We start from the raw sequence: 22,561 nt of genomic DNA on the forward strand, positions 1-22,561 counted from the left end.
GTCCAGTCCTCGAGGGCCGCATGTTTTCCAAGTTTCCCTCGTTAAACACACCTGATTCAATGATCGGGCTCCTGCACAGGTGTGTTTAACAAGGGAAACTTGGAAAACATGGAGGAATGCGGCCCTCGAGGACTGGACTTGGACACCCCTGTTTACACTGACGTACATGTCGGAAGCCGTCAGCTAACAACGCTAACGTTGAGTAGGTCGAAGAAGTCCAATCGATCAAATGGTTTTTGTTCAAATATAGAAACTTTTTATTTTGTTCCTTTTGTTTTTACAATTTCAGCAAAAATATCATACAACTCCAGTTTCATTGTACACTTTGTTAAATATCTAAATAAACTTTTTTAAACCACTTTTTTGCAACACCAGTAGAAAATGATCAAGATGTTGTATTAACCACCGTACAAAGTGTACAGTTGGCGACACACACATTGGTCACATGACAAACGCACGCAAAACATTTGTTTCTTTGCTGAATTGTTTCGCTCGCACATTAACCAGGGAGGAGAACTAAATGATTGAGATGACCGCAAATTTGCATATGAACTTTACCAAGATTGTTGGGCAAAACGTTTTGGGGGAAAATAAAAACAGGCAAAATTAGTTACTTGGAGAAAAGAAAAAAAAAAGCCTTTTATGCGTGGCGTCAATTCACCACTTTTGCCACACTTGTTTCTTTGGGTGAAACTGCATTTCAGACGAGCCCGAAACTCACTCGGTAGCGCCCCTTGGAGGGTTGGGAAAACATTACAAATGCAAGTTTTATCAACGGACACAAAATGAAGTAGGAATGTTTAGTATACCGGGACTCGAGAAAGTCTCAAGGACCCATCCCCAAAACTGAACGTTAAACTAATGTTTGTGCGTTTTCTCCCCTGTATGGTCAGAAGCCAGTATTTTTAGTGAAATACCATGCTCCACTGACTAAAGGACAGAATATGTCGGGGTCTTTTTTTTTTCCTTTCAGGTTAAAAGGAAAGCATCTTCTGTTGTTTGCTGCTAATATTTTGTGGGTCTTGAAAGATAAGTGCTCTCAAACAGCTGCCAAGAGCGAGCGCCGCTTGGAAATCGTCTGGCAGCGAACGCACGCCGGAACCCGTGGAGCAATGTGCAAAATGCAAAAGTGGCTGGCATGTGGAACTGATTCAACAGGGCCACATACTAAGCTTCCCAAACTTGTTTGTCGTGATCTCCACAAAAACCACAGAGGGAAGACGGGGGGGGTGGTGGTGGTGGTGGTGGTGTTAGGGTTAGGGTCGGGGGGGGGGGGCAGAAGAAGAATTCCACTTTTCGCCAGATTGACTCTGGACCAAAAAATGAGCAGAGCTTTACCTCACGATTGGAAAAGGAACATACTGATGCACAACACTCGGTTCAGTGTGGGAGACGGTGCTTTTGCTGTTCCTCGGTCAAATCATTTTCGCTGTCGCACACACATGCGTGCGTACACATCTAAAATGTTCAGCAAGGCACTAAGATTTCATTCAAGTGTATCACAAGTGCATTAAAGTCGCCCTTCCTCCCGCTCCCGCCCGTGTCGCCCCATCCCACCTGCCAATCACACGACAAGCGGGGCGGGACGGGGCGGGGCGGGGGCGACCCCACGCTCATCCGCCTGTGACGAGGGACATGAGAGCGTCAAGAAATGAAAAAATAAAAATAGGAAAGCCACGGCAAGGGGGGTGAAGGATGAAGGTGGGGTGCATTCACCGACGCTTCTGCTCAGCGAAGCCGCCCACTCCTCGTCAGGACGAGATAAGGAACTCGGCGGTGAAGAAAAAGGCAGGAAAAATAAGGCGTGGGGGTTGGCAGGAGTAGGAATGCATCAACCAAAGTCGGGGCCCACCCCAGGACGGCAGCAGCGGACGGTACCAGCTAGGCACGGTTGAAGCGCTCCAGCACGGTGCCGTTGGTCTTCTCAAAGAGCCAACGTTGGCTGGGCGAGGACGGGTTACACGTGTTCATGTAGAGACGGTGCTCGGCCGCGTCGCTGTCCACGCAGCTGTTGCTCACCGGGTGGTACAAGCTCTTATCCTGCCGGGCGACACTCCTATGAGCCAATGGGTGAGGGCGGGGCGGGGCGGGGCCTCTTCCTACGTACCTTGCGGTAGCGCCACAGCTGGTTTCCTTTCATGCCGTGACAGTCGTACAGCGTGACGGGGCTGCTGTGGGAGACGGCGTCAAAGCACACCTTCTTGGTGTGCATGGGGTCGCCCACTCGGATGTCCTCGCGCCAACCAAACGTGAACACCTGCCAGGAGTGAGGGATGCGCTCAATTGTGCTGGGGTCACCACCTCTGAATGTACAGATATATAGATAGAGACTATATATTTTTGGAATCACGCTACACTCAAATATCGGTGAGTTGTTCATCATCGGCCCTTGAGACGTTCTTTTCGTCCGCCTCATTTCACGTTGTGGCCCGAACACTTTCCACGGATTGACTTTTGCCTCCTCCATGGAGCAGTTTTTGGACAAAAGCCAACAAAGTCCTCCCTGCGATTTGCGTCACTCACTTCTGGCCGAACAGAGACGTGGCGCCGTGACATCGATTAAACAACAAAGAGTCGGCGCTTGAAAGCAATTTGAGCGTCAGCTCAGCTGCCGTCCGTTTTGGGCGGCGGCGGCGGCGGCGGCGGAAACAAAAGCAGACGCGCAATCTATTAGGCTCCTTCTCTGAACTGGAATGACACATCTGCAAACAAACACGCTCCTGCGGGAGCGTGTCAACTTAATCACCCTCAAAGCGTGCGGGTGCGTTTGGATGTCGAAACGCAATTTCCTGAGGGACAAATTTAGTGCATCAACAATGGGAAAGCGTATCAACAATTCAAGTGTGTCTATCTCAAAGTAATATGCGACTTGTCCAAGTCATTCAACTTGCGATGGCGGCTAATTTGAGCGTCACGCAACTCGCCTGTTTCATGGCTTAAGTCTTTGTTCAACTTTTACTGAGCCAGTTGGGATTATCATTCTTTTTTTTCCCTCAAACAATGAATCACTTGTTTTTTTGCTCACTTTCTACTCGTTTGTTTTGGAGCAAGGGAATTTGGAGCGACAAGTTTTTGTCACCATTTTCAGAGTGAAAAATGTGTTGACATTTTGGTCCAAAAGCTTCTCTTAGCAGTTACACAACAATTGACTTGAAGTACAACATTGGCTTTAGCATTTTTCCCATTTGTGCTGCCATTTTGTTTGGGTTAACTTTGGCTTTTCGCTCGCTCGCTCGCTCACTCACTCACTCACCTGCCCGTGGCTCCAGCTGAACTCCTCCCGGAGCTTTCCGCAGTTTTCCAGGCGGATGGGGCTTCCCGACACAAAGTGCTTGGTCTCCATACACATGCCGCTAGCCTGGTTTCGTATCTGCCAAGATAGGGAGGGAGGCCGTGGTACCAAATGTCCGAGAAGGGCCTCAACAGCAACAAACTTGGTTTACCTCGCCCCAGGCGGCGGCGGGGGGCTCCACGGGCGGGTAGTGCTCGGGCAGATCCCAGGCCACCTCGCTCATGAACCACTTGAAGTTCTTGCAGCCCAGGCGTCTCCTCAGCTCCTTCTGCGCCGTCATGTCGCCGGCGGACAGGTGGCGGTACTCGGGCTGCCGCCGATAGATGTACTCGGCGTACTCGTCCATCCACACCTCGGCCACGCGCTTCAGGTTCTGCGAGAAGAGCGACGCTGCCGTGAGCCTGCCGATTCGACTGTTGGCTAGAGCTCCAGACCAGCGAGTACATCAGCGATACAAAATGAGCCAGACTCACCCTGGCCAGGCTGACCCCTCCGGGCACCTTGTAGGGGACGTACTTCCTGTAGATGTGTCCCACCCTGGAGCACGGGATGTCCTCCATGCGACCGCCGCACATCCAGACCTGAGCGTGGTAACGACTGGCCGTCAGCCGCTGGCGGCTCACTCTTTGTCATTTGCTACGAGCGTGGAAATCTGCACCTATTGCTTTCCGATGGACTTTGCAACTAGCCCATCGCTCATTTTTCCGCTGTCCCGCCCGACAAACCGAGTCCATTTGACGCTTCGATTCATAATCCGAACAAAAGCGGCAAACGTTTGCTCTTGCGCCGCGTCCTCCGTCCCGTCGCATCAGCCTCCCCCCCAAGGGGTGGATGGCGGGGGGGATGATTAAGTGAGACGACAAAAGCGAGGCACTCGTTCAAAGTGCAATTCGATTACGCAGCCGGCTCGCTCGACTGACTGGAAGAGCGACGGCAGGGCTTCTTAGCATGCTGACCGAGTTAAACGGAATAATTCACGTTGAAACGGCAAACAAACGCTCAATCTAATAATAAGGCGCCGTGAGCGTGATTGATGTCAAGTCGCTTGGCTTCCATTCTAACAAGAGCTGAAAGGAGAACACTGGCGGGAAAACCTGCTTTAAGACGTTTGACATGATTGCGCATGAGCCACGTTGGCCGCCTGGACGGGCCGCGCTATCTTCGATCCATCGTTTGCTTTTGGAGAATTTGAGGCGTGCTGCTGTTTACCTTGAAGGAGATCTCGTACTGCTCTCCTCCCCAGATCTCCAGACCCGTGTCGTAGCCCCCCAGCTCCCAGAACCACTTGCGATCAATGGCGAACAGGCCTCCTGCCATTACCGGAGACCTAAATCCCCCCCAAAAAAAACAAAATTGAGCACATCCGTTAGCGTCTTGCGCTAGCTGCCGCCTGTTATTGGGACCAAGCCATCAGCGTATCGACAGGCCGGTATCAAGTGTCATCACACTTGAAGGGGGAACGAGATTTGACTTAATGGCCCGTGAATATTCCGAGATTTAATTCGAAACGACCGATGCTTTCTATTTCTGCTCCTTTGACATTGAGGTAGGGGCTTGATGGATCCCCCCCCCCCTTCATGCGTCAATGTCAATCACAATGAAAATGAACATCTTTGCGACTCCGATTGGATTTGCACCGATGAAGGTCATCTCGCCAGGCGAGATGAGACAACTAATTCCAAGAAATGAGGATTGATTCCAACTGTTGTGCAACCTTTTGGTTTCCCGTACCAGTGTCAAGGCACGACACCATGGCCACACCATGGCGGGCGGGCGGGCGGTGTCATTGAAACCACCTAGAGGAGTCAAAAACTACAAGTGGTTCACGAAGCACATTTGACGCTTCATTTTGCCATCACTGTTCACACGCACTTTGGCGAGTTCTCGCCCGAACGTTTCAGGAAGCGCGACTCACTCAAAGGGCTCGCTGGGGTCGTCCTTCTGCAAGCGGGCGGGGATGGGGATGCGCTTGTAGTACATTTCCCAGTCAAAGGCGCCGCGCATGGCGTCGCCCGCTTGCATCTCGTAGCCAAAGTTGTCGTGGTCGATCACGTCGATCATCGGGCACACGATGGTCTTCCGGTCCTGGGCGATCCGATCTGAGAAGCAAGGTGTATATATTTTTAAGGACGTGCGACTTTTTTTGTTGTTTTTTTTTTTTTTTTTCTTCTTCCCTCACCGAGGAGCGGAGGCAACCAGTTGACGTTAGCCTCGCAATGAGAATCCAGGAAGGTGATGACCTCGCCTTTGGCAGCGGCGGCGCCCAGCAAACGGGTCCGGATCAGACCTTCCCTTTTCTCGCTCCTCAGGATGCGTACTTTGGGCAGGCGGACCATGTACTCATCCAGCGGCCCCTTCAGGTGCACTGTGAGAAATTTGGGGAAATCATGACAGCAATGCCGATTCAACAAAATGATCACCAGACTTAACATGACGACTGTCAAAAAATAAAAAAAATAAAAAAATAGTTTCACTATTGAAAGCAGCATTTGGGTGACTTCAATCTTTAACAGCGCCTTACTACACTGTGACAAAAGATAATAAAGAAAAAAAGTTAACTATCATCATTAAATAAGACATCTGGCAGCGCCACCTGCTCCAAACGTAAACTATTCCCTTTTGGCCTTTCTTATCATAACTCACTCACAAACTTCTTTTGACAAACTTTTCTGCAATCTGCTGATTTTTTGCCTTTTTACTGCTGTCGTTGGACTATAGGGAGACTGAAAAGCATCCAAGTGGAAGACAAAAAAAAAGATGCATGCATAAACATTGCTGGCACAAGAGCAAGGCTTGCAATGCTCAGTATTCAGCAAGAGACTGCTTGATCTGCAACATATTTGCTACGTGGCTAACGGACGCCAGGGGCGTTGGTGGAAGCCGACGCTTTTTTTATTTGAGGTGTCACAAATAAAAATAAATCAAATAAAAAAAAACAGAAAAAGGTGCAAAGTCTTCCACAATTCACAGTCTTCCACAATTCACTTGTAGACGCAGGTTCCCATTTTTGTCGCGGCGTTCGACAAGCATCAATCAAGCACAAAATGGCCTCTAAGTGCCAGGCTTTCCTCCTCTGTGTCGCCTTCACGCAAATCAATTCCCCCTCCTCCCTCCCTGGCTTGCTGCAAATAAATCTTCACGTCTGGAGGTCGTGATTCATTCCACGCCGTCATTTTGACGAGGCGAAACAAACAAACTGCCCGCTCGCTCTGTCTTTTTTAGTGCTAATTTAATAAAGGGGCCATGTACAAGCGCCCCCAAACAAGCCTCGTCTCGTAAAAGCGCGGGCCAAAGCGAGTCACGGAACGGTGGAGGATGCCTGCCGTTGGTCTTTTTCCCATCCTTTTCTGACCTAGCACGGAATAGCTCACCACCCGTGTCCTGTCCGCTAAGGCTAGTTAGTGTCTGTTGCTAACAGGGTCCGTCCGGCTAACAATGCTCATAGCCCTGTCTCGTTCCTTCCTAGCGACTCGTCGCACATTTCGATACGACTCCTGTCCTGTCCTATTTGCTATCCATCACGTCAGATGGTCTGCCAGGCCCTGTGCTTTCTTGTTTACTACCTGCCTCCATCTACTATCCCTGACAGGACGTAGCACGGCCTCCCTCCCCTACACACAAACAAACGCACAAGCATCAGATTCGAAGTGCTGTTTAAAACTTGAGAGCAAAACGAGTGCATGTTTTTGTTTCCAAACATGTCTGAAAATCTCCTTTCAATTTTTGGGGTTATTTGCACATTCCGAGCCCTCATTAATAAAATATTAGCCCAGTCGGTGTTCCTGCTTGATAGCAGTTCTTACAAATGGCCCGCTGTCACTAAAGCCCCCCACCCCCCACCACCCTCGCAACACATCTACTAATTGGATTCTGAATATCAGAGGACAGGGTGGAGGACAAGCAACGGTCCTTGCAAACCATTAAAGGAGAAACTCCCGCTGCTCGGATGACACGCAGGCTGGTTTTATCTGGGCACTGCTGCTCGGATGACACGCAGGCTGGTTTTATCTGGGCACTGACTCGACGGCGTCTCGTCTCGCCTGGCCTGGCCTGGCTTGCTTGCTTCTTTGCGTTTGCTCGCTTCTTTGCGTTTGCTCATCTGGCTTGATGTCACTCGGCAGCGCCGGTCTCTCGGGAAGGCGTCGCTGATCCCGACGGACAGCGGCACCAGCCAAAACCAACAAAACCTCCAGCGACGTCTTCCGAGCCTTCCGGTGACTAGACCCATCTTCTCGTTTCTCCTTAGTGGCTTTTTAATCGCTTCCATCATTTCCCCAAAGCAATACGATTCGCTTTAATGTAACACATTTTTACAGGGGCCCATAAAATCAGACATAGCATCGACCAATCAGATGAGTTGATGATGTCGTTGCTCGCGCATGACCGCAGTGAGGCCGGTGACTTTTTGAAAAAGAATGGCAGCAGGAACAAACAAGCCTTTGCCACTTAATCCGAAGGGTCCTATTTGGGATTCTTTGCCCAACATAAGCCCCAAATGTCTAAGTTATGCCCTCAATATTATGCTATAGAAGGTCAGGCCATTAGAAGCAAGCCATTAGGAGATCCATTTGGGTTAAAGATCAGGCGGGCTGATTCTGGCATAACCCTGACAAGCGAGACGGGAGGAAGCATGCATGACCCGAAACGCTGCCTTATTCTTCGGAGCCAACCTTCTGTCCATCACAGTTCATCTGTCCGGCCGGCACCACCACGCTTGACGCCTTCAATCAGCTGCATCTGGCGCTAATGCGTAATGGACGTTGATGGCCAAATAGTCTTTTGATCGGCCTAACAACAGAGGAGGACCATTCCTTTCAGCGGGCCATTCAATTAGCCTCCGTTTGCAACGGAATCCGTTACAAGCTGCAGCGGTTCCTTGTCAAACTGCTGGATTCGTTCCCGCAAAGGCGCATGCATCACCAAAGAGCCCAGCTGCTAATTTATTCCTCCAAAATATGCCGCACATACTGTACTGCAGGGTTCTTTTTTCATAGGGTTGCCAAGCGGGGAGCATTTTGAAGCTGCTTTAAAAAGAAAAAAAGACCAAGGGAGAGTCTGTGATGACATAAGCCAGTCTGGAGGGAACTGGAAGATCCCCCCCTCAATCTTTGACTGCTACTTTCCCCCCACGCTTTACATGGACTCCACGCAGCTTTGCACATGTGCGCTCTGCTGTCACGCCCGCCGTAACATGATGAAAGCGGCATTCCGATGAAAGGAGAGGACAATTTCAGGGTGTCGCCCGTGGATAAAGCTATGAGCGTCATCAATCTTCAACTATGCCCAGGTAAGACAAAGAACCACAATTAAAATCTTGAGTTGAACTCAAAGTCAAGGCCCGGCCCCAGATGTGGCCCGCCGCGTCATTTTCTATGGCTTGCCAAGACCAATTTTGCATGGCCTTTGTGACATTCCTAAAATGTCCTCAGTTTTTAAAAAGTGCGAGCAATTTTTATTGACATTGGCCTTTTTAAAATATTTGACCAATTTTTCCAAAAAAAAAAGTCAAAGTCTGCTAGCTGAATGCTACCATGTAATGCAAAACACCGTCGACGGGCTAAATGAAATCGACAGGGTCATTCGAAAGCCCAAAGTGAAGCGCAAGTGTGAAGTAAAAAGAGAGAATCAAGTCAAGTGGCTTGATAGCGGCAGAGCAAGAGTCACTGTTAGTCACTGTTTACACCACACTGCTGACGCCGCTGCTGCTGCTGCTGCTGCTGCTGTTGTTGCTAAATCACGCCCGCCCTTCCGTGCAAAGATATACCAAGGAGGATTTGCCAATGGATTCATTTAGACCGGAAAAAAAGAAGAGAAAAAAAAAAAACACCTCAATGGAAATTCCCTCCCGAAAGACCAACGTGAATTTTAATCTTTCAATTTTGAGCCTTATTTCCTGGATTGATCCGTCGGGCACGTGTGACAAAAGCGCCTTTTTGGCTCCGCAGAGAACGCCATTAAAAGCTAATAAAAGCACGCCCGCTCGGACCTTTTGCCTCCCCGAGTTTTTCCCAGCCCCCCGTCGTTAAAACGTGCATTTGGAATTGGCCCGATGACTGCCTACCAGTCAGTCAGTCAGTCAGTCAGGCAGGCACATCCACAATTAGTGGCGCTAATGTCAGCCATGACTGAAATGAAAAGAATGGCGATAAAGCCAAGCTCATCAACGTCCAAGCCGGAGAATTTGAACCCGAGCTACTACGCTAACTATTCGTGAAGTCAACCGCTGCCAAACGCAGCTTCTCTGCCTTCTCATCTTTCCTCAAACAATTAACAGGTGCTGATGAAGAGCAGCTCTCGTTTCCAGAATACACACCAATCATACGTGAGGGGGGGAGGAAAAAAAGAAAAAATAGAAAAAAAAATAATAGAGTATCTTTTTAGCTTTTTTTGGAAACAGGAAAAAGTTTTTATTCTCATAAAATGTCCGCCTGTATGCCTACAAAATGTCGTCTATCCCGGTTAAGACGCAATCCCCCGCACAAGTGCCACGTCGTTCTCATAAAGCCGCGTGGTTATCTGCTTCAAATACGAGCCCAAGCCGACAGCAGGCGGGCGGGCGAGCGAGCGAGCGAGCGAGCGGGCGGGCGAGCGAGCGAGAGAGCGCTTTGACGCTCCATGTGGTTGTTTTCACAGTTTGGCTGTCTAACTGCCACCGGGGTCAGAATTCATCAACTCAGCCATGCCGGGCGGGCGCAGGACAGATGGCGAGCAGAGGAATCCGCCCAGAGACGAGCCCATTAGCTCGGCTCACCTTGAAAGGATGCCAGGGGAGGCCAACGTGCCACCTCCGGCAGGGAGAGCGAAGCTCCAACAGGCTCCCTCCACGGGCCGAGGAAATTCAATTAGCGGCTAATGAAGAGCGAACCCACCTCGTCATCTCCGGGCCGGAGCTCGTCATGGAGCCCGAAAGGCGGATTAGCGGGTCGCGCGCTTTTCAAGCTCCCCGAGGTCAATTCACGCTCCTCCTCCGATTAGGAGAGCCGCCAAAGCTGCGGAGTCGGAGAAATGGGATTCAACTGGCCCGGCTCCGGTGAGAGGATCTGCTGTAGGCCACGCCACACGCCCGCCCGGCCGGCCGGCCACGCGCATTTTTATATCCCGAGGTGCTGGCTGATAACGAGCAGATGTGAGATTCCTCGTCAGTCGGTCGTTTACTCGGAAAAAATGAGCAGCGACGGAGCTGAGTGAGTTTGTCGGAAACGCTTTGAGGTGACGGGAGGAGAATTCCGCCGTTTCGCGTGCGTTCGACTGAGTCACGGGCGAGTGTAGGCGAGGCAGGGAGGGGGGGGGGGGCGAGAGGATAACGATTGAAAATATTCATATCCACGGCGAGATATGATTCCGCGTTGACGTGGGCAGAAACATTTGTCTCCATTTTGTTTCCCCTTGCTTTTCTTCTTGGCCTTACCTTTGTCGCTAAAGTCGTCCACCAGGATGACCTCGGCGATGAGCTCCGGAGGCGAGCGGTTGAGGACGCTGTGGACCGTCCGGAGCAGCGACGACCAGCCCTCGTTGTGGAAGGGGATGATGACGCTGGTGCTGGGCAGCTTCTCGCCGTACAGCTTCCGTTTACAGCTAAGGTGCAAACGTCAACATACATTTGCAATATGAGAAACAGCACCGTCACGGAAAGGTCGTTGCAGAGCGGCGCGTCAACGGCCATTTTCATTCCTCGCAACTCACTCCTAGTAAGGTCATGTTGGACCGAAGAAAAAACAAAGAAATCATTTGACGCCGCTGGCCAGCAATACATATTTTAAAGTGACATGGCCCGCCCGAGAAGCTTAATGGCGTCATAATAAGCACATCTAATGGCGCGAGTCAGCCCAGACGGGAATTATCTTGGGGGGGGGTGGGGCTGGGCTCTCATTTGTCTACTTCTACATCAATGTCTCCCAGCGAGGGAGGAAGGAAGGAAGGAAGGGATGGATGGATGGATGCCTGTGGGAGGTCTGTGACGCCTTCCCATTAGACACCTTTCACTCCGCCGTCACACTCAAAACACACAGTAGAGAGCGGGAGAAGGAGATTACGGCTGCTCAAATGGATTTCAATTTCTCAGATCCGGCCACTGGAGATTATTGATCTGAATGGAAGGCAAGGCGCTAGTGTTTGATCTGGATGCTCACACAAGCGCACACGCACACCTTTCTCAAGTGACTGCTGGTTTTCAATGGTGCTCTGGAGACCCTCCAACCTCTGCAGTGCCCACCTTTGCCATAACCTGCCGCCGCCCGCAGTCTTGGCTGCCACTGACAAGCCTGCAGTCCTGTCGTTCCTCTGTGACAACCCCCCCTTACGTAGCTTGGATAGCCGAGTATTTCGTTGCCACGTACTATGTAGGCAAGGAAGCTCAATGGATCGTTCAAAACTCGAGCAATATAGGAGGCGAGCTGGTTTTAGTTGGATGGGCTCCTGAATCTAGAACGCTCGTTAGCCACATACCTAGAGACTCGGCCGCAACTCACTTGGGATGACGAATGTCGGGGATGGAGCGATTGAGGGAGATCCTGTCACTGACGTAAATGTTGAAGCCGTTCTCCCTGTAGGCCTGGTCCACCCGGTCAGCCTCCGTCAGGGGGAAGGGCTTCCCCTGCTCGCCGTTCCCTGAATCAATCCAACGATAAGACGGCCATCGGCTGTCAATGTTTACAATGGGACATTACGGGAGCAAAGCCACCCACCGGATCTGGAGGCATCCCTTTTGATGGCTTGGTAGTCGTGCCAGTCTTTCCTCTGGAGAGCGGGTCGGCGCACCCGATTGTCCTTCTGCACTTTGTTAACACCCTGGAAAAGCAGCAATAACAACATCGAGTAGGATTTGGAACAAAAGGGAACACCACTTGAAGGAACCTGTCGTTGATCATCTTGGATTGCAAGCCATTTGCATCAAACAATGGTCGATTAGATTCATCGCTTGCTCAGTTGAAGAGAAAAAAACCACACGACTATCGATTCAGTCTCGAGGGAAACGGAGCTACATTCACGGCCCGAGCCGAGCCGAGCCTTCTTATTGTACTGTAAATACAGACGAGGCTGAGAGAATGAGATTTTTTTTTCTTTATAGCTAGGGCAGAGAAAACTTTCAGTTATACAACAGGCTTCTCTTGCCTGACAGTATTGGGCTTTTTTTTTTTTTTTCAAAGGAGCAGCAGTTGCAGCCTGCTCACTGCTCCACTGAGAGTTTACCCGCAGAAAAGTGTACTCTTCTATTTCACGCTCGGCAAAGCTCGCGAGGTGAATACCAATGCGGCGGCGGCGGCGGCGGCGGCAGCGAAGCGGGGCGGGGATCTTATGTGTGCCGAGCACCTCGGCCACTTGACATGCAAAAGGGCGGCGGCACCCAGACGTGCTAAACGACGCGCACGTGCAGACGTGGTTTTGCACGCTGGCGTGCCGGATCACGGCATCGGCGCGGGAATAATTAGTGACAGGAAATGCCAATTAGCCCCGCGCTTTAAATCCAAATGGCGCAACCGGCAGGCATGAATTAGCATGAATTATCAAGCCAGCTAGCGCTTTGTGACAACGTGACACAGAATAACAAACGAGCGCCACACGCGCTGTAATATTGGTTTGTGTATGCTGGAATAGGTGGCGGTGGCTGACATGCAGCATTTCAGGAGCCCTTTTCACTTAAGGTTGGATTTTACATTGCAGGTTCAAGCGGCCCATTTCCATTGAACGTCTGCATATCTGAGATGTAGGATGGATTGATTGGGGTTGATTGATTGAGTTAGTTAGTTAGTAGGAGTCACCAATTACATTTAAAAACATTTTTGGGAGAAAACCTATCCGGGCCATAGTCGAGATTCGAAACCCAAAACCTCAGAGGTGTACGTCAGATGTTCTTCTACCATGTTGGAAAACTCAAAATATTGTCATTTCTGCAATTGAAATCCTTTTTGGCAGACTAACAAACAGCCCCAAAATGTCTTTCAATGCCGACCTTTTTTTCCCCGCGCCCTCTTTCACGCAGTGACAGCTCTGTCTGGGTCACCATGACACACACACACTCACACACACACGCACACACGCACACACCCGCGCTCACACAGAAGCAGGAATTATCTGTTAATGTCGCTAGCGCGAGGGGAGAGGGTGTGAGCCATTATTTGGCATCCTCTTACCGGCGCGCCCAAAAAAGAATCAAGAAATGATTCAGTTCATTTCACTTTGGTTTCGCCTCCATTCTTCAGAGGTGGACGCACTGGGCGAGTCCCACGCAACCAACGACGAGACAGGCAAAGCCATTCCATCCGCGGGCGAGTCACACGCAACCGACGACGATACAGGCAAAGACACTCCATCTGTGACAATCTATACGGAAGAATTCAAAAACGTAGATGGGATTTTTTGCGCTGGCCCCATTTTATGCTCCCGATTAAAATTTCAACATACGCCGCGTTTCTCTGGGGGCTTTCGTAACTTGTTCCGTAAGAACCTTGAGAAAAGACGAGGGGGGAAAATTGCGTTGGCCCGAGGAACGTGGGCGGCGGGACATAATCCGGACGGACAGTAAGTGAAGGCCAAAGCGGGAAAGAGTTGGAATCATCCGGAAGAACAGATGACAGTACGAGGAGGTTGTCCCTTTTCAAAATGGCTACACTTTGAAAGAAACCCTTAACTAAGCAGGTGGCTTAACCGGTGAACGACCAACTCCATCAATCACCAAAGCAAAGGACCAGATGCCATGGCAACTATTTGGAAGACTCTCTCGTGCCATCTTTCTCCATTGCCTCAAATCCATTCCAGCCTTCCTGCAATTTCTTTCAATATTCTTCAACTATGCGCAAAGCACACATTTCCAAGGTTGATCCACATCTATTTTCGTGGTGCTTTTCATCCCATTTGGATGCAGCCGCCGCAGTTCCCAATGCCTGCGCAAACACTGATTGACACGTGGCCTTTTGTCATCGGTTAAATGGCTCGCTAAAAGGCGGCATTAAATTTAATGAGGCGGGGATGGCGGGCGGGCGGGCGAGGGAGGGAGGGAGGGAGGGAGGGAGGGAGGGAGGGAGGGAGGGAGGGAGGGAGGGAGGGAGGGAGGGAGGCACGCTCAGCCAGGTGTTTGGAGATAGCTGACAAAAAGCTTGGAATTTGCGGCTCCGCTTTGGCACGTCGCGGTCCGCTCGGTCGCTCATACCTCAAATGGACTTTACGGCGCTGCCGTGAGTGGAGGGAATGCGATTTAATGCCAATCAATAACTGGTTTGGTCATGCAATCTGGACTGAAAAATGGAGATTCAACTTGAATGGCAAGGGGACAGGACAGGCAGCACTTTGTCTCAATCGGCCCCATACCAACTGAACCTGCAGTCATCCGGCCGACGCTCGCCCGCTTTCCTTTTTCTGACCTCAGCCGAAGGATTTTTAGATCAGGACGAGCCTCTCGGAAACCATGGCCGCCCAACCTCATTTCCACGCCGCTGCGGATTACAGCAGATTACGTTTGCAATTCAGCGGCGCAGGACGAGATTGGCGCCACCGCCGGAGGTTCAGACCGTCAGCAGATGTCGCGGGACATTATACAGCGATACGTGCCAAAGATGCACACTTTTTCATCACGACTAGCTCCAGGCTGGCTAACGTATTAGCGCGTGCATAAATCTATCTACGATTATACGGTATATATATTATACAAGCTCATTTCAAATTCTGTTATGTTTTTTTTAAGCAGACATGATTAGACTCACAGAAAGGTTCCAGAGTGGTCCTTCATATTTCAAGGTTGGATGCGCTGCTAATACCGCTGTCATCCATGAATGATCACCTAATGCACCGGCAAGGGAAGAAATACAACACATTTGTTTCTTTGCGCACTAAAAACTCATTTTATTGCCGGCGGCCCGTCGCTCGAGTACATTCATTATGAGAAATGTTTGCCCCGGGTCTACAGCCTCGTAAATTACTCAAATGAAACAATGGCACTTGAGGCGGCGAGACGGCGGCGAGACAGGAAAATGCGCAATATTCGGGAAAAATTAGCAAGGAGTGGAAAAGTTCCACTGGCGGCTGGCGCGAGGTGGTCACCTTTGGCTTTCCTTGACCTCCTGCCAAAAACGCAGACAGACGCTCAAGGTGAGAAGAGGGAAAGCTCCGGTTCCGCCTAAACCCGCAGAGACGTAATTAACCGCCCAATGCCTTCCACGTTCCAGCTCGCTCGGCCTGTTCCTCGTCCTCCGCCTTTCAAATGCTCCGCAGACGTGTCCATTTGCTCTTCCTGTCCTGGCTCATTACACAGAAAGAAAAAAGCGGCAACCTGCTCGGTCTAAAATTACACCTCCAAAAGCTTGACTTCTGGCTCCAAGCGAGGAGGACAGATCGACGACACTCATTTAAGACCTTGATATTTTTCCATGGCTAACTTTCAAGAGCCGTTTGACAAATGGATTTTTTTCTTCTTCTTCTTCTTCATTCCATCTCTGTTGGAGTTGAAAAACGTCCGTCAGAGGCAGCTACTAAATTGCACATGTCCGTTTTGCTTTGTCTCAGAAATTGCCGCATCGGAGTCACGGAAAGTCAATCGGGGATTTAGTCCCAAGGATATTGCCGGAACGGTACTCGCTCCAGAAAGCTGAACAATTTCAACTTGGAATGGGTTGAGAAATGCGCAAGGGGGAGGAAATCCATCTTTCACTGCGCTCGCTCGCTCGGTCAAGTGCACCTGCTCCGTCCCCACAATTCAATTCCACGCTGGTGATACTTTGGTGCCAATTCCAGGTTAAAATACTTCCCAGCGCTACAAAAAGACCAATGTCTGGGACAGGTCGGAGCGGAAAGAAAACAAAAACAAACAACCGCATACCATCTGAGGTGAAGGCCAAAGGGAAGAGAAACGGCATCAATAAAACATAGGGAAGGAAGAGTTGTGAAAACATCCACTGGCGTTGAGTGCTTTCTTCGCTTTTGACAGAGTTGGAGAAAAGCCAGCCAGGAGTTTTGTCTGTGGATGGAATCCAAAAGCGTCCCCCCAGGGACCCACTTCCACGGTCTCTTTGCCGTACGCGTCGAGGTTGGCCAAGCAGAGATTGAGGCGTTGGGACCTCCCTGGAAGCGCCCCCCCCATCTCCCGTCACAAGTCATTATCCGCAGATGGATACTGGACAAAGGCCATGACAGATGGCCGCCTCCCTACTTTCAGCCTGCGGAGAATTGTACTCGTGCTAGCAAAAAAGAAAAAAAAAGAGCTACTTTGGACACTTTTATCTCCTTTGTAGCGTAGCATGTCCGTCGTGCCAAATAACCGGGAGTCGGTGTTTCCGTTAGCAGCTATGAAGAGCAAAAACAAAGGCATTCCTACGCGGGGACAAATGGGGACATTTTTGGTGGAGGGAGGTTCTCATACCTTCAGGTATCAAAGTATCCAAAAATGTCCTTTCCTGTCACAGTCAGGTCTGCAATGTACCTGTAAACGGGGGTTGACAGAATCCCACTTAAGCAACACCACCATCTCGTGCTTGGATTTGTTAAAAGCCAGCAAATCCCTTTCCGCTTTGACCACCAACAATCCACAGTGGAGACTTACTTTGGTGAGTCACCTGCTCGACTCTGGTAAAGCCAGCAATCATCCTCTCGGTGTCCCGAGACTTTCTTGTGTGTAAGCAGGACATTATCTCTTCACCGCCGGCCGGCCAAGCGGGAGCAAGAGGACAGATGTGGCGGCTTACGTAATGATCCGTAAATGCCTCCGTGGTCCTAATCCTGCTAGCATCGTTTGGTGGAGCTTCCCAAGCCAGGACACGGATTCCCGGCCGGGGATTGCGAGTCAAACAAAATCAATGCGGGATGCGGCTTAACAGCGACATTTGATGCTTGTTAACAATGGGGCCACGGGATTGGATGAGAGAAAAACAAAAGGTCTGGACAATGCCTACCAAGTCTGTTCCCTGGCTCGCTCCTGGCTTGTTGTAAATGTACACGTTAGCTGCCGCTAGGGGCGACGTGACCAATCGGCGAGAGCCGTGAAGAACCAGGCAACAGCAAACCGGACCGACTCATCAGGCTGGAGATCTAGATAAGGAGCCATCAACGACGGGACGCTTCTACACTCTTGAAAGTGCCACCCGACGGATAAAAGTGTAGCCGCTCGACATTTCTCGTGGAGCTGAGCTGAGCTGAGCTGAGCTGAGGTGAGGTGAGGTGAGGTGCGTCCCTCCCCTCGTTTACAGAAACATTTTCAGAGACAGGTGTCGAATGAAAGATTGACTGGATTTTACAGACGGATGGATGGATGGATGGATGGATGGATGGATGGCTCTCGGCACGCGACAATTGTGTCGACGTGATTGAGTTAGGGTTAGGGTTACTTAGGGTAACCCTAACCCTAACCCTTTTCACTTCATTTCATTTCATTTCACATTTCTGGCTTGTGCTGAGACGATATTGAAGCCTGGCAACATTGTTGTCTCCATTTCTGCAGCTGTGCTAGCATTCATTCTTTCGGGCTGGGTGTCATTCACCTTCGCCCACACAGCCTGCGTTTTGCTGCATATACTTTGACATGAATTCCAATGAAGGCCTGTGAAAGTGCGGCGGCGGCGGCGGCGGCGGCACAACACAAAAGGAGAAGATGCATGCGCGTCGACGCGTACCGATCAAGCCCGGTTAAGTTCATCTCGCGAGCGGCTCGGCCAGAAAGGGCCACGCTTTAGCGGATCCGGCAAGACATTTCTGCTAGGTCAACCTTCACAACGGCCTTGACCACAAAAAGCAGAGCACGCTTTGGACTCTTCCTCGGAAAGCAGTAGTGAGCCAAAAGTAACAGCTCCCTCCCAAAAATACGATACCATCGACGTCTACCATGTTTAGGGGGCAGGGGTGTCAAACTCATTTTTTGTCACGGGCTGCATTCTTTTCTTCGGCGGGCCATTTGCAATAAGACGCGTCAAGTCGACCCACAATTGGTCTTGGCGGGCCGCCGAAAATGATGCCCCCGGCCGGGCCCTGAGTTTGACACCCGTGGTTTAGGCTTTCTATAGTTTCTTTGTAAACTGAACGTGTCAATGAGCGTGAGGTTAAAAATCAGATCAAACTTTCAATCAGACTAACCGATCAAAGTCGCGGCTTTCCGAGAAGGCCCTTTGTTGTACGCAAGTGACCTTCGGCTAGTTAAACAGCCGCACCTGCCTTATCTATCGCCTTGACTGCTGCCAAATAAGTCATGAGTAAATTGGCGTTTTGTCTCAAGACATTAGCCACCCGACCACTGCCAAATGAAAAGCCATCGAAAATGGTGATGAATTGCAAAGCTTTTGCTTTCCGTGGAGTCAGTCGCCCAGGGAAGCTTTGGTCAATCGTCCAAAGATGCTTTGATGGGCAAAATAGCCAGGGTCAGATAAGAACGAGTCCAACGTTCAGGACTGCGGCCGGCTCGCAAAGAAACTTGCGCCCGTCTGGCAAATGCACCCAGAGGGCTCGTCGGTATCCGCGCTCCGAGGGACTTTTTTCGTCGCGTGCTGTCAAATAGATGAGTCGCCTTTGTGTCGGTCGTGGGCTGTCAAGGACTCAACTCCGTTTTATTAATCGAGCGCTTTCAATCCAACGGCAGCTGCTGGACATGAATACAAATGGAACAACACCCCCCAAAAGTCAGCAAAAAAGGCTCATGCCAAGGACTAAAAAGGCGCCTTTCAAACACCAACTAGCGTTGGGGGATGAGTTGAATCATCGAAAAGGTGAACAAATCTTCGGCAGTCATCAAAAGGCTGACTTCTTGCTTTGCTGCACCTGTCCCTCCCTGCCTCGCCCGGCCGGCCTGATTGGCATACTGAGCAGCTTTTGCGCTCGCTCGCCGCCAGCCAGCGTGCCGCCAGCCGGCGTGCCGCCAGCCAGCGTGCCGGCAGCCCGCCCGCCCGCCGCCTTGCGCGCGCCAGGACCTGGGGGAAGGCAAGCGCGCTCTCTCCAACAAGGTCAGCCTGTGAACAAACACCTCGTTTACCTGCTCGCGCTTGCCTTTCCCTCCTGAGGTGTTTTATCAGAAGGGCCGGGAGCGCCGCTTGCCTTGGCAAATGACTTTCATGCTCTCCGTCTCGCCGCTTTCTCGGGGCTTAACACTTTCCAGATGCAATCTATGCACGGCGATGCCCGATAGCCAGCGCTCGCTCGCACGTGATGAAGTACAAATCCGGTTGCTTCAACTTGTAGTGCGCCAAACGGCTCTTAGCTAGCGGTGCTAGCCTCGCATCACATTATTAGCTGACGTAACTTACTTTACCGCAGACGATGTACGCCAGGTCTGCTTCGCAGTACAATCAATCCGCTTCTTCTTTTTTTCCGGGAAATAATTGCCGACTTTTCACTCAAAATGGAAGAATTTCCGAAACAGCCAAAAATTGAACCGCCCTCTAAATTCAGTCCAGTTTGAGTCAAGTGCATCTTTGTTTGCCTGTGCTAACTAGTATGCTACTTGGGCAATTATGCTAGCTAATAGGTTCCATGAAGAACTGAACTTCTTCCACTCTCGGCACAATTTGAACGTTGACATCCGCGCAGCCGCGTACAAGTGCAAATGAAACTTGAAAGCGCCGCTAGTGCATTTGATTCGTTGCGCCACTTCAATTAATTTGGCATCTGAATTTGCGCCGGCCGATGCCGTCAGCTTGCGAGACCGGCAAACCCCAAAAAACAACCCACCTCCACCGAACCGAAAAGGTCACAGAGAGATGACGTTGCTTTATTTCCGTTTGTGTTGTTCACAAAGAGACCCGGAAATCTGCTAACACAAGCCGCAGAGTATTTATAGTCTGTACGTACGTGTTTTTTTGATTACCAGCGGGAACTTAATTAGCTTTCTTTATCTCAAAGAGGCGCGCTGCAGACATTGTGCACACAAAGCAAACACGAGTATCAAAAGGTAACAGTGTGGCTTGGAATTGCTACCACCCAAAAAACACAAACAACTCTCAAGGAGTTTCCAAACTCAAGCCGCGCAATTTGCCTTTTTTGTTTTGGAGCAAATCCCAAAATGGCTCACAGGTCAATTGTTGTTCTTGCGCAAATGGTTTTGCCATTTTTCTCTTTTGATAATCTGTCCTCTCTGCTTTCACGCCTTCAACTCTGCTCGGCCAAAAACCAACTTTCACATCCGCTATCGTAATCCGCGCTTAATGGTTTAAATCCTTCTCCGAGACTTTTCTCTAATTGCTCCTCACCTCACAGGATTAAAAACGACGAGCCGCCGCGAGTCCTTTAATTGCCGAGCGAGGCCGTGTCGAGAAAATTCACTCGGGATTTGTCGGCGCTCGTTTTCAAGACGTCATCTTTCACGCTCGGGTCCATTGTGTTTTGTGAGGGAGGACATTTGCCGCGTGTGGAAATTGCCAAACCCGCCGAAGCGCATAGAAGGTACGGATGGGATGTCCGAGTGCGGCGGAAGCTCGCAAGCTCCCCGCGGCGGTGACAGTAAATGAAGCCTTTGCCCGCCGGCCGACAATCTTTGCCAACTTCCCTTTTCTATCTTCCTCGGGGAAGACGACGACGACGACGACCCGATTGGCACGCGGCAACCGCCCGACCCAAAATAGCGCCCGACCGAGAAGGTCGGCCGCGCCTCTTCCGGTCTCTCTGCGTTTCGCGAGCAGTCAGTCGGCGGCGCTTCCGTGTTTGCGTATCCTCCCAATGGCTGACTTATTAAATGACTCGGAAGCTCGACAGCCGTTATCGCGCTGTTTGCTAATACGTAACGGGCTCTCCGCGCCGTTAATCCCATTCATTACGTGGCTTGTCAGGCGAGATATCAAATCCAGACAAGTCAACTCGGCAGGCGCGCCGAACGAGAACGCCGTTTCGCAAACGCCGCAAATGAGCTGCTGCTCAAATGCGTCACGCTTGGAATTACAGTTGATCCACATTTTCTTATGAACAACTGGCTTCGAAACATCCTTCTGGTCAGGCCACCATGCGACCGACACACACACACACACACACACACACACACACACACACACACACACACACACATGCGCATTCCATGAAAGCCTCTATTCAGCCCATTTGGGCCCGTTTGAATAAGAGGAAGCGCCATTGTCGGGGTGCCAGGGTTCATTTTGAGAGCACAAGGAACATTGAAGCCTAACAAACAATTGTTTCATGTGGAGTGCATCCTGGAAATGAACAGATCATTCATGAAAATGAAATAAAACACTCGCCAGGTACACTCGAGGCATTCGCTCCAAATTTTGGACTTTTCCTTCAGAGCTTGGGGGTCGAATCCCGCCACTGTCGATCGGAAGGCCAGATTTGACCCCAGTGGGGTCGCCATGACAACAACAAGCCCACAATGCGCAGGAATGTCAAGGTTGTGGTCAGAGAGGGACGCTGCGACGGCGTAACTTAGTAACAGGAAGTAGCAGGTCCAATTCAATGTAGAATTCATTTGATTGCGATGCTACTAGAAAGCAAAACACCACCATTGTATAAAGCAGGCCAGAGTTTGAATAAAGTTTCAATCAACTCCTTACACTCTTGTCAATAACTTCACTTGCTCACTGTCGTGGATATGTTTCTTTTTGGTGTCCTTGCCTGGGGGATCATGACATGCTGGGGTCGTGGCAAAGCTAGCACCGCTCGGAGCCAATACTGCGATTAACTCTCAAGCTCTGAACGCACCACCGTCGGCGGCGGCGGCGGCGGCGGCAACTTCCTCAAGTCTCACGTTTACTCGCTCCGGGGCGGCGGGCGACGTGGATCCGGGACACATCCTGGTCGCATGGGCCACCGCGCTGACACGACTATTAGACAAAGGCCAAGGTCGCTCGCTCGCTCACAGCGGGTGCAAATGCAAGCAAGCGAAAATAGCTACCAACGTGCAAAACAAACAGTGGAAGTCCACCCGAGACCTTCGCAAATGGCTACCTGGCTGGCTCCCTCCCTACCTATCAAACTAACACTGGCCATAGATCCGCGCGCGTTACGACAACACGTCCGCCTGCCTCACCTGAAGCTGCGGTCCGTCCGCCGCTGCCGGTGCCACTGCCGCGTCTGGCGGGTTGTCGAACACCCGATCCCGGTACAAGGACCACAGGCCGACGTTGGGGAGGAAGAGGAAAGCCGCGATGAGAAGCCCGGCGAACTGCAGCAGCCTTTTCTCCCTCCGCCTCATCTCTTCGGGAGGGGAAAAGGAAGCGTAGGAGGAAGCGGCGCTGGGGAACCAAGGAGAGCCTCCCCCGGGAGTGCACGCTCGTTTCGGTGGATCCGACCGGAGGGACTTCCTATCTGACTGACAGTGAGACGGAAGGAGTCCGTCAGCCCGGAGCTGCGACGCCGAAT

The 22,561-nt window shown here is 50.9% G+C and overlaps 1 protein-coding gene across 2 annotated transcripts; it reads right to left on the minus strand.

The window, feature by feature from the left end:
- Positions 1-233: 233 nt before the first annotated feature.
- On the minus strand, positions 234-22,554 carry galnt10 (UDP-N-acetyl-alpha-D-galactosamine:polypeptide N-acetylgalactosaminyltransferase 10 (GalNAc-T10)). Of its 2 annotated transcripts, none has more exons than XM_088398518.1 (12): positions 22,230-22,554; positions 11,977-12,079; positions 11,761-11,899; positions 10,701-10,867; positions 5,472-5,657; positions 5,208-5,391; positions 4,502-4,619; positions 3,766-3,873; positions 3,444-3,665; positions 3,254-3,370; positions 2,108-2,257; positions 234-2,040 (listed from the first exon to the last, which is right to left on the minus strand). In XM_088398518.1, the coding sequence occupies exons 1-12, from the start codon at positions 22,392-22,394 to the stop codon at positions 1,882-1,884; spliced, it is 1,818 nt and encodes a 605-aa protein (XP_088254644.1). In that variant the 5' UTR covers positions 22,395-22,554; the 3' UTR covers positions 234-1,881. The 2 variants fall into 2 exon arrangements, with proteins under 2 accessions (XP_088254644.1, XP_088254645.1); XM_088398519.1 differs by lacking the exon at positions 22,230-22,554 and adding an exon at positions 14,989-15,066.
- Positions 22,555-22,561: the final 7 nt, after the last annotated feature.

Source organism: Syngnathus floridae, chromosome 15 (assembly GCF_059516105.1).
Source record: "Syngnathus floridae isolate MCC-2025c chromosome 15, RoL_Sflo_1.0, whole genome shotgun sequence".
Taxonomy (NCBI): Eukaryota; Metazoa; Chordata; class Actinopteri; order Syngnathiformes; family Syngnathidae; genus Syngnathus; species Syngnathus floridae.